This window comes from Corapipo altera, unplaced genomic scaffold, assembly GCF_003945725.1.
Source record: "Corapipo altera isolate COAL_440 unplaced genomic scaffold, ASM394572v1 23b, whole genome shotgun sequence".
Classification (NCBI taxonomy): Eukaryota; Metazoa; Chordata; class Aves; order Passeriformes; family Pipridae; genus Corapipo; species Corapipo altera.
Genome location: NW_020884885.1, coordinates 1,267,304 through 1,282,467, shown reverse-complemented (window position 1 = coordinate 1,282,467; position 15,164 = coordinate 1,267,304). Strand labels below are relative to the sequence as shown.

The 15,164-nt window shown below is 38.7% G+C and overlaps 1 protein-coding gene across 3 annotated transcripts in view; it reads right to left on the bottom strand.

Moving 5' to 3' along the window:
• The window catches only part of FAM98B (family with sequence similarity 98 member B), an 18,610-nt gene that overhangs the window by 3,027 nt on the left and 419 nt on the right, over positions 1–15,164 (bottom strand). The window contains exons 1-8 of one of the 3 annotated variants that reach the window (XM_027642356.1): positions 14,927–15,055; positions 13,990–14,138; positions 13,057–13,191; positions 12,192–12,370; positions 4,581–4,661; positions 4,087–4,203; positions 1,571–1,738; positions 1–242 (exon numbers count right to left, since the gene is read on the bottom strand). The exon at positions 1–242 is cut by the window's left edge and continues 3,027 nt beyond it. In XM_027642356.1, coding sequence (XP_027498157.1) covers positions 1–242; positions 1,571–1,738; positions 4,087–4,203; positions 4,581–4,661; positions 12,192–12,370; positions 13,057–13,191; positions 13,990–14,138; positions 14,927–14,991 — 1,136 coding nt within the window. In that variant the 5' untranslated portion in view covers positions 14,992–15,055. Of the gene's footprint in view, positions 243–1,570; positions 1,739–4,086; positions 4,204–4,580; positions 4,662–12,191; positions 12,371–13,056; positions 13,192–13,989; positions 14,139–14,926; positions 15,056–15,164 lie in introns of those variants that run through there. The other 2 variants (XM_027642354.1, XM_027642357.1) reach the window with 2 other exon arrangements.

Sequence of the window (15,164 nt, the reverse complement as noted above, 5' to 3'; positions counted from 1 at the left end):
CCACCTCCACCCTGGAAGCCACCTCCACCCTGGAAGCCACCTCCACCTCTCCCACCACCTCTGAAACCTCCACCTCCTCTACCCCCTCCACCCCCCCAGTTGCCCCTTCCACCACCACCACCACCTCCCCAGCCACCTCTTCCACCACCTTCTTGTCTTTTTTGCCATGGAGGCATTTCAGGAGGAGGTGGTTCAATCTCTGTTGGTCTGCCTCCACGATCTGGTACTCTCCCCATCAGAACCTATATGGGAAAATAGGTCATTTTGAGTTAAAAAATAGTATTAATAACTTGAAGAGACACAGGATTCTTCTGCTATGGACAGAAAACCACTTCCTGCTCTTTTAAGGAAATATGGCCCCTCAGTGAGATGCAGAATCCCTATTCCCTGTCCTTGGAACACCACAACAGAACTCTGAAAGTGTTCTCATTTTCCACCTATAAACAACGTAACAGTTAGCTAGCTAGCCCTTATTACTTTTGTGACATTTTTATGAAGAACACTACACACATGTGAAGTATTAGTATTGCAATAAGCAATGTACATCATTCATATATAATACATATGAATAGCCAAATACATATATTCATATAGAAAAGATTCCTTATGATGTGGCTCTGCTGCTTAACTTTCAAAGTTCAAGTCAAACCTAATCAGCTGGCAAAAAACAGATTGTCAAACTAACGTGCAACTCCCAAAGGAGTGGGTATTAGCATGAAATAAGAGAGACTGTACTGGACAAAGTTACATGAAACATTAAGTTGAAAAACAAAGAGGTATCCGAGTAGGGGTTTTTGTTGTTGTTTTCATATTTCCTAAACTCTGTGTGATTAATGTTAACATTCTCTGGTCAGTCCCAGGCACTCAAACTAAAGTCCTCTCAAGAAAAAAAACAACTTTCTCTGAGATCCTAAAATAATTAAGAAATTTCAGTGTCTTTGGGATCAGAACATATGAAAGGGTATCTAAATGAGGCAGAAAACTTTAGAAAAATCTGTAAATACAGGATTAATAAAGCAGGTTTAGTCATCTTTTGAATGTCATTACTTGCAAGCTTCAGCTTTTATCACACACAATACCATGTTGATTTATTACTGTAGCCAAACCAAATAATTTTATTTTGCAGCAAAATGACATTTCTACCAAAGTTTTTGTGATTTATAATACACTGATGAACTAAGAATGCTGGTTTACAAACCAAACAACACAGTCCTGGCAACAGGTAGCCCAGGAACTGATACCAGAAATACTTACACATACCCTTAACTTGGGGTGTGCAGTTCCACTGAACTCAGGAGGTCATTTACAAACACCCCCCCCCCCCCCCACATATGAACACTCCCACCACTGTTCCTTCTCATCCACACCACTGTTTCATCCTGCTGCATGACTGACTGTGTAGCAAGATAAAAAAAGAAGTTGCTGCAACGTTCACTGGAATACTGCAAACCTTCTTAACTGGAAAAAACGATATGAAAATGCTAAGCAAAGAATATAGTTCCGGAATTACTTTTGATACGTCTGTAAACTCCCATGTGCTTTTATCACATCCCAGAAACAAAAAGTATACCTTGTTGATAGCACAGACGGTATTTTCCCGTGTTGAACCACTACTTGTTCTTATGATCTTGGATAAATCTTCTCGAGCAGCAAGCAGGTGAGCTAATGTAATAGTTGACTTTGGAGATAATGCATAGCGCTTGGGCTGATAGATACGTGCTATTTCATCTGTTTTTACCTAAATGATAAAATCAAACACAACTTACTTGCTATCCATAAAACACACCAATTTACTGTAAACCATTACTGGTCTCAGTAAGTTTCAATTTGAACATGAGGTACAGCTTTTGTAAATATAGGATTATCTTACAAAATACAGTACCAGTTATTACCAATTCTCTTCATATTGGTGGAATTATTAGACAAAAAGTACTGCTGATTATGTATAACTGATGTTGAAACTTAGCATCATTATAAGAGAAACTCCTCTATCCACTGGCATAAAACAGATACTTTAATGTCTTCCAACATGTCTACAGATTAAAACTTCAGAGTCCACACTGCTCTCTCAAGAGCTTTACATAACCATATTTAAGAAATCACTTCTAAATGTGATGTTAACAGCGTAGCTTCAAAGTAAGGTAAATTTGTGGAAACTTGAAAATGTATTAATGCAGCAAAATACTTGTGCAAGCCATGAAAAAGTGAGACCAAGAAGGGCAGAAAATAAGATTTTTTTCAGGCATGCTTTGATGTTTCATTTGTTTAGCAAAAAAGAAAAATAAATACACTTTATGGGAACATCTAGAATAATCTTCAGAGCAAAAAAAACCATTTGATCTTGGCTAGACCAGACAACAGGTGCTGTTCCTTTACTTGACTGTTTTTCTAGGTAATTACTGCATCATTTATGGACCCATTTCAGTCTGCAAACTTACCCCTCTTGGGGACTGAACAAGTTAAAAAAAATAAAGACTAAAAATGACACACCATCCAAAACAGAGAAACGTATCAATACCTATTTAGAGGTGGGGAAAATGACAAGCTAATAAATAAATTAAAAAAGACAACAATTTGCCTCTTGGCTTAAAAAAAATAAATCCAAAGTATATCAATGCCAAAACATTTTCCATCCCCAAAACTGTCTTGAAGAAGTCATGAACAAATATTCCTGCAACACGAATAGGGGAAAAAAAAAGATTAAAAATAATATATAATTTTGAATTAATATGTAACCTTTTTATTTCTGTAACTGCACATATTTCACATCAACAGTCTTAAAAAGACAGAAAAATGAATAATCTGACTACTTTATCATCATTAAAAAACTCTTTAAACTATTTTTCTATTGCAAAAGTGCATTCATTGTTTTTCACATTGTTTGAATGGAACAATAGCAAGTGACTTAAGTTTTAGTCTGCTTAAGTTAGTTATCAGTTAACATCACCTATATTTTAGAAGTATCCTTTACATGTGAAGATATATAATTGTCTTGGTACAGCTGTAAGGAAGTTATGCACGTAGGAATGACTCCTGGCTTCTGTGAACTAAATGCCCCCCTCTTCTTTTCTTGCAGCATAAAAGCATTCACAACCCTGTCAGAAAATACATAGCGAGCCATTCCAAAAAAGCACAGCAGCATCTAGACTCAGTCTAGACTCATCTAGACTTCAGTCTGCATGTGTCAATGACAAATTGTAACACCACGAAGACTTGTAACAATCCATACTTTCAGTAAGCATTTCAAGTTTTAAGGTTTAACCACCTTAAGCATTCTACCTTTGGAAGGAAAGCTGATCTTGCAGCTCATGAGCAAAAACATCTGTCTCCAGCTTCTCACATGTATACTCATCAAATTACAAACCTGGTGTATCTTATCTCTCCATTCTTTTGGAGAGAAACAAGATCTATTTCTAGATCAGAAATATCAGACTATCATGACTATTTTTTAATATACAATTTTGGGAAATAGTACAAATGAAATGATCACAATTAAAATGATACCAGCAGGGCAAATCCAGGGAGCGCTTTGGAATTTTTAGCGACCTGAAAGATTAAAGTAATCGTGTGACTGTCTCACACAAGCTGCTATTCAAATAACCTGTTCAACCAACCAGCTGTTCACTCAGTAGCACTGAATGCAAGATAGGCAGCAGTTACTGTAATTTCAGTGACTCTATGAACAGTCACTTTTTGTACCCAATCTCTTAAGGCCCAGTGTTTGTCTTCCTTTTGCATCTGCATGAGAAATGCTGAGGTTCCCTCCTAATTTACATGATAGGAGGGGGTTAGATATAGAAAAGAAAAAAGGGAGATTCAAACTTATTAAAGTGAGAAACCCCAACAGAGGATGCTAGAATTTCTAACTGTGCAGCTATAAGCAGTCAAAGAGGATGGACTGTGCCATCTGATTAAATCCTTCCCCTTCCTCAGCACCTAGGATTTGAATATTACAACCCAAGATGAGAGGCTGGAAAAAAGACAACAGTAATGAAGTGTATTTACATGGTATGCATATTCTGTAGGAAGACCAGGGAACTGTAGCTGACTCCCACCCACAGGAAGCGAAGACAACTTTAAGTTTACCTTTGCTCTATCAGACCAGCCAAAAGATTGTACAGTCACATCGAGCCTCTTCATTAACATGCGTCGTCGACATTCGTACTCACTCCGAAGAGCATCATTGATTTTTTCCAATCTTTTCTGCAATGTTACAATAAAAAAATTTAAACACTCAAATATATAAAGTTATAGAAGTCAATTCAAAGTTAACCCCATTCATCAACTAAGATGTTTATTCCTAGGTGACCACTATAAACTACATAGTATCTATATAATCCAACAGTAGTATGTATATACAAAATGTTCTGAAAGTTAATAATGGATGAATCAACACAAGGTCTGTTTTATAATGTTAATTCTGGAAGTATTTGATTATCATAGTTAATACTCAGCAATTGAATTTTAATACTTAGCAACAGAACAGTGACTGCAAAATAGGCAAAGTTAAATGAAGCTGTATGCATTCATTTTGAACATCCTGGTAAATACTGAAAACAAATGGAGAAACTTTTCTTTACCAGTTGGTCAGAATCCAGAGGTTTTGTTAGCAGTGATTTCCCCACATGTTTGTTTTGAACTTTCGCGAGAATGTCCTTTATCTGAAACAAAACACATGCATCTCAGAACACAAATGATATTTAGTTTTTTTTCAGCCCAATTCTTCACAATCACATTTTGCTACTCAGCAAAATCTGCAAATCTATTTTAGCAGACTCACAAAAGCAGCTAGACATCTTCTGGCTTATGATCCACCACAAAAAGAAGATTTCCTGAATACTTGCATAAAATGACCAGCCTCTACACAAAAATATTTTATGTCACGTTGCTTCTCCTGATAATAGAATAAAGCTATACAGCAAATTTATCAAATGCATATAGAAAGTAGGACTAGTTAAATTACTCGTTTTACATAGTACCAAATGTTCTAACTACAACAACTGGAAGCTAGCAGTTCTGTTGCAAAATGCTAGATGGGGTTACAAAATCTGTTGATGGGTGCTAGTAAGAAAGGCAGGAGAGATGATATGTATGCAGTCATTCTCTCTCAAATTTTGCTCTAATCCTATAATTGGCTGCAGTTAACATTATGTTTAAGACTTCTGCATTCAATCCAAATCAACCTTGCTTATACTTCTTCCATTAGCTCTTGCCCTCAGCAATCCTATCTAGAATGCTCTCTCTGAATCCCAAACACCACTGCATTCTCCTCTCTCATTACAAGACACATCGACCTCCCTGAGTGAACTTCCTTTGGCACAGTTCTTCTAAAACCATTACCACGAATGCCTGCAACACTTGTACGTATCTTGCCAGCCAATTGATTTTTCAGCTGGAGTAGACTGCATGCATAATACTGTTCCTGCAAGTTTTGTACACAGTCTGATGGGGAGAAGAACTACATCTTCATTTGTTTTAGTAAACAGAATCATTGAATATAATTACAGAAACAACCAGGTTGAAAAAGACCTCTGAGATCACCAAGTCCAACCCTTGATCCAACACCACCGTGGTTACTAGACCATGGCACTAAGTGCCACATCAAGTCTCATCTTAAAAAACTCCAGGGACAGTGAATCCACCACCTCCCTGGGCAGCCTATTCCAATATCTGATTACTCTCTCTGTAAAGAATTTCTTCCTAATATCCAATCTAAACCTCCCGTAGGGCACAGCTTAAGACCGTGCCCTCTTGTCCTACTGCTGGTTGTCTGGGAGAAGAGACCAACCCCCACCTGGCTACAACCTCCTGGCAGGGAGTTGTAGAGAGTGAGGAGGTCTCCCCTGAGACTCCTCCAGGGTGAACAGCTCCAGCTCCCTCAGCCTCTCCTCATAGGGCCTGTGCCCCAGTTCCTTCACTAGCCCTGTTGCTCTTCTCTGGACCTGCTCCAGCACCTCAATATCCTTCCTGAAGGGCCCAGAACTGGACACAGTACTTGAGGTGTGGCCTCATCAGTGCTGAGTACAGGGGAAGAATCACTTCCCTGGTCCTGCTGGCCACACTGTTCCTGATCCAGGCCAGGATGCCATTGGCCTTCTTGGCCACCTGGGCACACTGCTGGCTCATGTTCAGCTTCCTGTCAATCCAAACTCCCAGGTCCCTTTCTGCCTGGCTGCTCTCCAGCCACTCTGTCCCCAGCCTGTAGCGCTGCAGGGGGTTGTTGTGGCCAAAGTGGAAGACCCAGCATTTCACCTTGTTGAACCTCATCCCGTTGGAATCAGACCATCTCTCCAGCTTGTCCAGGTCCCTCTGAAGAGCCCTCCTGCCTTCCAGCAGATCAACACTCCCCCCCATCTTGGTGTCATCTTGCAAATTTGCTAATGGTACACTCAATCCCCTCATCTAAACCAACAATAAAGATATTAAATAGAACTGGGCCCAACACTGATCCCTGGGAGACACCACTGGTGACCGGCCGCCAACTGGATGCAGCACCATTCACCAGCACTCTCTGGGCCCAGCCCTCCAGCCAGTTCCTAACCCAGCACAGAGTGCCCCTCTCCAAGCTGTGGGCTGTCAGCTTTTTCAGGAGTATACTATGGGAGAAAAATTATAATTACGGGGAACCAAGTAAAACAAGACCAAAACTAGTGTTAATTTTCTTTTATATGTCAAAGGAAGGATTAAGGTAGTGCATGATCTACAGTAAAACCTGTAGCTTGGGAGAGCCATTAGATACATCTGCAAGAATTATAAGACTTCAAGTAGGCACACAGGTATTTACATTACATTTATCATAAAGGTATGGTTCAAAGCTCAGTTTTGAGTTCCATATACTACAGAAATATCATCTCCAGTGATTTCTAAACTAAGGTGTACATATTTTGTTATTTTACATCACCTCTGGGCAGCACTGACAAGTTAAAAACACAATACCCCAGGAAAACATATTCTGCAGTGAGCAAATTATGGTAAAACAGTATTTTGACTCCAGCAGAAAAGATAGCTTAGTAGTATCTGAAAAGTAGCCATCTAATTCTTGTAATATTCCCTGCTGTTATATTCCATTCGTATAAAAAACCATGTTAAAATAAGAGGTAAAGTTCAGTTCCATTTACCCTACTGATCCCAATACTCCTCTTTCTCTGATAATTTTTGCTTCTCTACAACCTTTATTTTCTTTACAAAAAGCACTCCAGGGTTGTCTGTCCATCTCCTAAATGTAGCCAACTTTTTTTTGATTTTGCTGAAGCATGTACATGGTGCCTCTCATATTCCACTCCAAAATTCAAATGCACCTAAGTGCAAACTATTTTTGAATTTATACAAATGTCTGAAGAATCAAAATCTAAAGTTAATAATCAACAATAGAACAAGATCAGTATGACAGCAAGAGATGAAGAAATCAGTAATTAGTATAGAAGAAGGAATGAACAGCAGATGAATTAAAAATTCTGCTGGGTAAGAAGTGTCTATCCATGTACGATTAAGGTCAGAAATATAACCTCAGAAGTTCTAATGAGCTGAAAGGAAGAGAGTCTTATCAACATGAGACTGGCTGCTGGAACAAAAACCAACACAACAAAACGAAAACAAATCCTCAATGTAATTTGCAGCTAGAATGTAAAAAAAGATCTGAAGACCAGTGATGCTGAATATTATCTAGAGATTAGAATTACTGCAAGTCACTGAGCTCCACATACGAAAGCCATACATTGTGCCATCACAAATCTATCATCACCGCATACTCCTGATTCCTATAGACTGAAAAATTAAAGGAAGTTTAGAAAGAACAATTAAGGAAGATAATAAATGAAAATCAGAAGTAAAAGAAACAAGACCAGCTAAATAAAACAATCCTTTATTGACTGAGAAACTACCCTCAAATTTCTGCAACCTCTTCTTTTCAAGTTAAAGAGAACACCTATGTAATTTTTATCTGATACTGGTTTACTAATCAAGGAGCAGTTAAGGAAGAATCTTTTCACTGATGAACTTGTCCATGTTTGTGACACACTGTGAAGTCATACTCAGATTACTGAACCTCCACTTTACTCCTCACTCCCACCAGCAGGCTCATGGGGAAATCCTATTACTATAACAGTGAAATAAGCTGAGCTGCCTTACAGCTGCAGAATACATTGTCCAGCCTTGACTGGTGACAGAGTTATGAGCACAAGGACTTTGACAAACACCTGTCTGCCAGAGGACAAGAATACAATAAATATGAGAATCTACGCTATAAACCACATTCCCAAACATGACAGTTGCCCTAGATTAAGAAGGATAAGCGTGAGTTTAAAAAAACCCACCACAATACCAAAAGCAGTGCCCAGATAAAAGAGCAGTGAAAAAATACTCCAAGAAACGCAAACCAAATTGTCACAGTCAAATCAGTCTCAAGTTTTCACACATTCAGCTGTAAAAAAGCAAACCAAATAATTAAAACTAGATGGAGATGAGTACACTTGACTATTCGACATACTGTGTAATCAATGACCTTGGTAACACTAAATATTTATGAAATTGCTTTGGAAGTTCACACACTCTCTAAAAATTGAATGAAAACAAATCAGCTGTTGGATCTGTTTGAGACAAAAATACCAACTTCAAAATGTGCTATATAAAAATACACAGTTATTCTACTGTTATCAAAAAAAGCATATCTTTATGTATTGAACATGACATTTTTCACTTGTCTGTAATTTGTACTCCTTTAAAAGCATTTAGCTCACATTTAATTATCATGTTCAATATATTTATTAATTATCATTATCCACTGTCAAAACACAGCAGTAATTTTTGTTTAACACCTTTTGCACAGATAATCATATATACATGCACCTCCAGGGTTTCTAAGATTTTGAAAAATCCTGACCTGGGGAGAGGTATAATTTTATTAGTTTAAGTTAAACTATTAACATTTTAAGGACAGAATATTGTCCTAATTAGTCATAAGGTGTACTGCACAATTGCAGGAAGATCACCTAAAATCACAAAATAATTTTAACCAACCTCTGCCTCTCTTCCATATACCTGCAGATAACTTCAGTATTTATCTAACTTTAAATACCTTTTTGTTTGACCTTTATATCTGGTGAACAGGACAACTCTTTTGTCTTGTTCCCTGAAACTCTGTAAATAAACTACGTAAATATTCCCCTGTACAGGCATCATTACATCTGTAAAATTACTACACACCAACAGTTAAAAGCAACATATTAATTTAAATATTAACAAATTCTAGGAAATGTACCCAAATATTTTAAAAAGCATTCTTCTCATACTTCACTTAAATGTTATTTTAGCTTAGTTTTGATTTAGTTTCTTTGGTAATATTTTATAGTTTCTTTTCATTCTCTACTGATATGTAAAAAATAAGGAACTACTTTTCAGATATCAGAAAGCAAATTACTTGGGCAAAAAAATTTTAGAAGTCTTTTGAATAGCATAACTTAAGACATTTTTCAACTAAACAGTATTCCAATGTAACTTTGTAATTAGGTGTAAAATTCACACTATCTTGACTGGAAAAAAGCCAGATGTGAGCATGAGTTAAAAAGCACAACATTGGCATAAACTTTTCTGAATCTTTAATCAATGGTCCTTTAGAATTTATAGGGCTTTTGGCACTAAATTTCAGAATGACTCCTAGAGTTGCCCTTTACAAACACACTTTAAAAGGGAACAGCACCTTAAAAAACTAAAAAATTGCTATTAGTTTTTCATTACCACACAATAAAATAAAATATATTTAGTGGTAGAAGGCTGTAATACTGTCAATTTCTCTCTCACATTTTCCTATGCATGTTGATAACCACTATCCCAGTTAATGACAGGAGATGCAGAAGATATTAGCTCGGATTGTATATTCAAAGTTTGAGCTACTACAAAACTCAGTTTGAATGAAGAAAGCAATTCTCATTTTATACTACTCTTTTAAATAAACTACAAATTATTTAAAACAATCAATGTTCTAATGTTCCATACCAAAACACAATGTGTGATCTGTCCCTTTGGTAGGTTGCTGCTGCACAGCCAAACTACGCTCAGAACTACTCCCACAGCTACTGAGAATGCTGAAGATGCTAGACAGAGACAAAGAGTAGACATGTTGAAATGCTACAGATACAGTAAATACATACACTAGATCAGTATATAAGTTTCTATTATGAGTGATATAATACTAAAAATCAACAGTGCAACTTTACGCAGAATCTAATTAAATCAAAAGCCACAAAATATTTGCAAAAATATTTTGCAATCGTTTCATGTGAATTTTTGTGAGAATATTAAAAAAGGTAACAAAGGTACTCAAAAAATGTTTACAAAGCCAATGAACTTTAATTGGTGGTATTATCTTTTTAATGCAGCTATACCTATAAATGTAGGTCTCTAACTCTATAATGTACCAAAATAACTCTGAACCTGTCCTATATTAAAGTAAGGACAAGTGAATAGATAGTAGAAATTCTACAAAATCTAAGAGGTAGGAAAAAATCCTTTGTTTATAAGGGATGAAACATGTAGAGTAAAATTTACACTATTAATTTAGAGGCACAGAAGACGAACAAACTACTTGTGCTGCATTTCTAGACTCTGAAGTGAATACAAGTGGTATAACCACTATGGAACTGACAGAGCTTAAAACTACTGGAAAATAGCCCAGACAGTACTATTTAAAAAAATAAAATAAAAAAAGATAACATACTTTAAAGATTCTGTTCACTTTAGTACTTCTGAAACCATAACAGTTTACACAAACTGTGACAGCAACACTACACACATAACTGAAGCCTGTGGTCTTATCTGATAGGAAATCTCAGACTTTGCAAAAGGTGGCAGATACCAGGTGTCTAATAATTCAAATAAAATCTTCTAGAATCACTACCTGTGTATGAATGAACTGGTGCACCAGGTCTGGTCTTGCTGTCCCACAACTGCAGAACTAGAGTGCTATCCCCATAATGGGATGAAAGTAAATCTGTACCTGACAAGTGAAGCAAGGAAGGCCACTGGCCATGGCTGCAGCACACAACACAGGAATGTAAACACAGGTAACACCCACAGTAGCAGGCCAGTTTAAATCAATTAGTTATTAGCTGTAACTCAGACATTTTAATTCACAGAAAACAGTGCTAGAATTGTTTCTTCACCCTTTCAAAAACACATAACAGAAAGACTAAAGATTTCCTTAGAACTAAATAGATCAAGCAAAGTTAATAGTGCAGGAATAGGCATTTTCATTGTCACCTTAATTTTTATAAATCAAAGGTATTGTCTTGTCAGGCTAAAGACATACAGATGTAACAAAACCATGTAACAGCCCCTCTCCCCAAAATCTCTGAATGTTCAACTGATCACTGGTTGATGAGGAGGAAGTTAAAAAGAATAATCATGTAATATCACGTAAAAAGATTTCAGAAGCATGTAAAGGCATGTAAAAAGACTCAGAAGCAGAGGGAGTTTCATTCCCCTCTTAAGGGGGGTTGGTCACCCACTCTCTAGAGAGAGAAATAATACTAGAGAGAAATAAAAGCAAAACTTTCAGCTGCCTGACATGAAAGATAAATGCCACCTCAAGAGCCTATTTACATCCTGCAGTAAGGAAATCAGACTAAAGATCATGACAGTGAAATGAATTAGAACCTGGAGGGACACTACACAAAGAACTACCCTGTTGAATAAGGCTTAAGGTGGCTGACTTTTAATATGGCTGACTACTGGCAATTCAGGCATTTTCATCCTCTTCTGCAACTAAAGCAATGGCACTAACAAATCAATACTTGAAATTAAGAAATTGACAAACTAAAAAGAACTAATTTAAATTTTGGATATTACATTTAAATACCTGCCAGAAATAACTAGAGGTACATAAATGCACAATCAGTTATTACCCAAAATCTTCTGCTTGCTGCAGCACATTTGAATGGGTAAGAGGAAATCTAATACCTTAAACTTGCATGTCTCATTAAGGAGATGGTAACTTCAGGGAAATGCTGATATACTTCATCTCATAACTAAAACAGTTTAACTTAAAACACTAAGCTGGCTTTCAGAATTAAAATTCCCTCACATTTGTCAGGTAGGGCTTTTACAGACAAGACTGCTGGGCCCTTAACTCTAGGATGAATGCTTACAGAGATAGTGGTTATAGTTTAGCAATAGAGAGAACACATAAAAGCCCATACCTTTTGTTCCACATTGGTTAACAAGGGAGGAATACCAGAAGATGAGGAGTTTGGCAGACCCAGTGCATCGCAAATAGCTTGCACTTCCTGAATAATTTCATTGTGCTTTTCCAAATGAGAGCCTTTGATTTTCTTGCTGTGCAGTATCTTTAATGCCTGAAGTTCTGTACTTAAAAATACTAAAGAGAAAAGTGTTATAATGGCAGATTTAGAGATATAAATAATTCTGCATCCACATTCATATATACACCTACAATATACACTTATAAGACAACCATGATAAAAGGAAGACTCTCAGTTCTCTTCTGGACAGGTCAGTATCAGTTTCCTATTCTTTACCTAAACTCCCTCTCACCTGACTTCCTACACTCAGTCCACAAATTGCATTTAACTGCTCAACTCACTTCCACCACCAGCTCCTTGGCTAGTTTCATATTATCACACTGGTTCCTGCTGCCTCTCCTTTGTCCAGCTTAAACTTTGACTTCGCTTCTCTCAATCCCGCTTGCACTACTTTAAAATCACACAGCATTTCTGTTCAAGCTGTGCAGAAACCTCTCAGAAAAGCAGGAAGCAAGGTCTCAGTTTAGGTGAACTGGAACTGGATCAACAGAAGGATCAGGAGGCCTCAGTAGGTTGAACCATAGTTTGAAAACAAATTTTAGTTTCAACTAAACCAGTTTTCTAACACTTTTCTATTTTCCACTTCTGCACAAGTGAGCTGATGCGTGCTTAACTGAGTTGTAATGATCGTACACATCAATTTAAAGACACATAAAGAACTCTTCAATGCAAATCATACAGTAACGATAAGGCATGCATGTAAAATACTGTATTATGGATGAGAAAAATGGTAACTACTTACACAGGAGTTTAAGACAATCTTCTTTCCCTCTTAATCTGTCCTTGATGTCTCCAGATATAAGTGATGAATATGGACAAGCCATTTCTCTCAGAAAGCCACTCATCTCAAGCTGGAAGCTCTCTATATCTTTCATACCTATGGAAATAAATGCAAAGTTTATGTCTTTTTACAAAATCATCAAACTGCAATCTAATTTTCTTAACTTATACACTTAAACTGCAGATTTCAACAGCCTGGACAAAGATTAACCACAAACCACACTAGTAACATTTTCTTTTTTTCTTGAAAAAGTCCTATGAGCAGACAAGCCTTACGACAGGGTATTGTACTCATGCTTTGAATGAGAAGGTGAATTCGTGTCTCTGAAGACACAAATGCAAACAAACATCCCAAGGAAGTGAACTGTTTATGTCACAAAATAGCAGTCAATGCAGTTAATTTTCTGATGAAGAAATTACAGGAGTCATGAGCCCATTATTTTCAGTTAGTTTTACTACTTTTTTGGTGAAGACATAAGTAATATGAAATCTCATCCAAGTTCCAGCACTCAACAGAAATTATCAGGTAACATTACTGAGCATCTCACACATCTACACACAGTGCTGAATGGAACGCTGCAATGGATCGACAAGATGAAAATACCAGGTACTGCAATTTAAGCCATAAAAATATGATTGCATGGGTGAATTACTTTTTATATTTATGTAGACCGAAACCCATCCAAAATAACCTTCTTTTTTTTCTTTTGAAACAGTCTTCACAACACAAGACCTTAATCTAAGAGCTACACACAGAGAAATATCAGCCTCAGCTTGGCTATCTTTCAGTTATCTTGTAAACTTCAACACTGTAACTTCATTGTTAGCTGAACAATATGGGTCGAAATACACTGAACAAATACAAAATTGCTTTACTAAATTTGCATTCATATACCATCTCCTGAAGTGATGCTTTCTTCCATATTGCAAAGTGATTTTATTTGGGAACCTAACCAAACACAAAGCTCAAAAAATTCTGGTGAAGACAATCCATTTTCTGCTGCTTTGTTCAGTGCTTCCTCCTCCAACAGGGCACCTGTGTACCTGCACAGACAGAGAAACATTAGCAATAAGAAGCAAGTTTAACATAAAATCGACATGTTTTTAAATTATTTTACTATAAGCTAGTTAGTAACTACACTTGAAGGAATTAATCCTTGGAAGTTACTTTTGTCAAGGAATAATTTAGACTTTTTTTTAAAGACACCAAAAAATTATTGGTCATTTAGAAACAAAATGGTTTGTCAGAAAATAGGAGGCAGGTATTTTCACATGATACGTCAAAACAGACCTTCAACTCTCAGTACATAAGTACTTAAGAGAAAACTTAAGTATTAGTTCAAATGTTTAGTTAAATTTCCTTCTAACATTAGCAATTCACAGCCCTAGCAATAAGACAACTGAAAATTAAACTGCTCCGTAGCACCCGAAGCCCAGTGCGGGAGGTCAGCAGGCACCAAAGAGCGAGGCGCTGCCCGACCAGACCCCGCGGCCGCCGCTGTGTGACCGGCCCCTGGTGTGCGCCCCCGCACCCACGGAGCGGCCGCGCCCCTCTGCCCTCCCCCGTCTCACCCAGGGCGAGCCCCCCACAGCCGCCGTGACCGCGCTGCCGGGCGAGGCTCGAGGCCCAGCCCCACCGGGCCCACCCGGCACCGCCGCAACGCGGGGCCCGTCCCAGCGCCGACCCCTCGCTCCCCTCCTCTCGCCTCCGCGCCCGCCCCAGCCCCCGCCTCCGGTCCGGCCTCCCGCCCGCGGCGGCGTTGCCCCGCTCTGCGCCCGGCCGGGTTTTCCCCGGCCCCCCGCCAGGGAAGCTGCCGCTGTTCCCCGGTTACCCCAGGGCCTCCAGCGCGTCCAAGATGTCGCTCTCCATCGCCGGGCCCGGCGGCAGCTCCCTCATGCCGGCGCTGCGCCGCGCGGTGCGCGCCCCAAACCGGCCCTCCGCAACCCGCGCCCGCCAGCGCGTTCCGCTGCCGCAGCGTGGGAGCCGGGGCGGGGGAGGCTCCGGGCCGCCCCCGCCCCTCTGCCGGGCCGCCCCCGCCCCTCTGCCGGGCCGCCCCCGCCCCTCTGCCG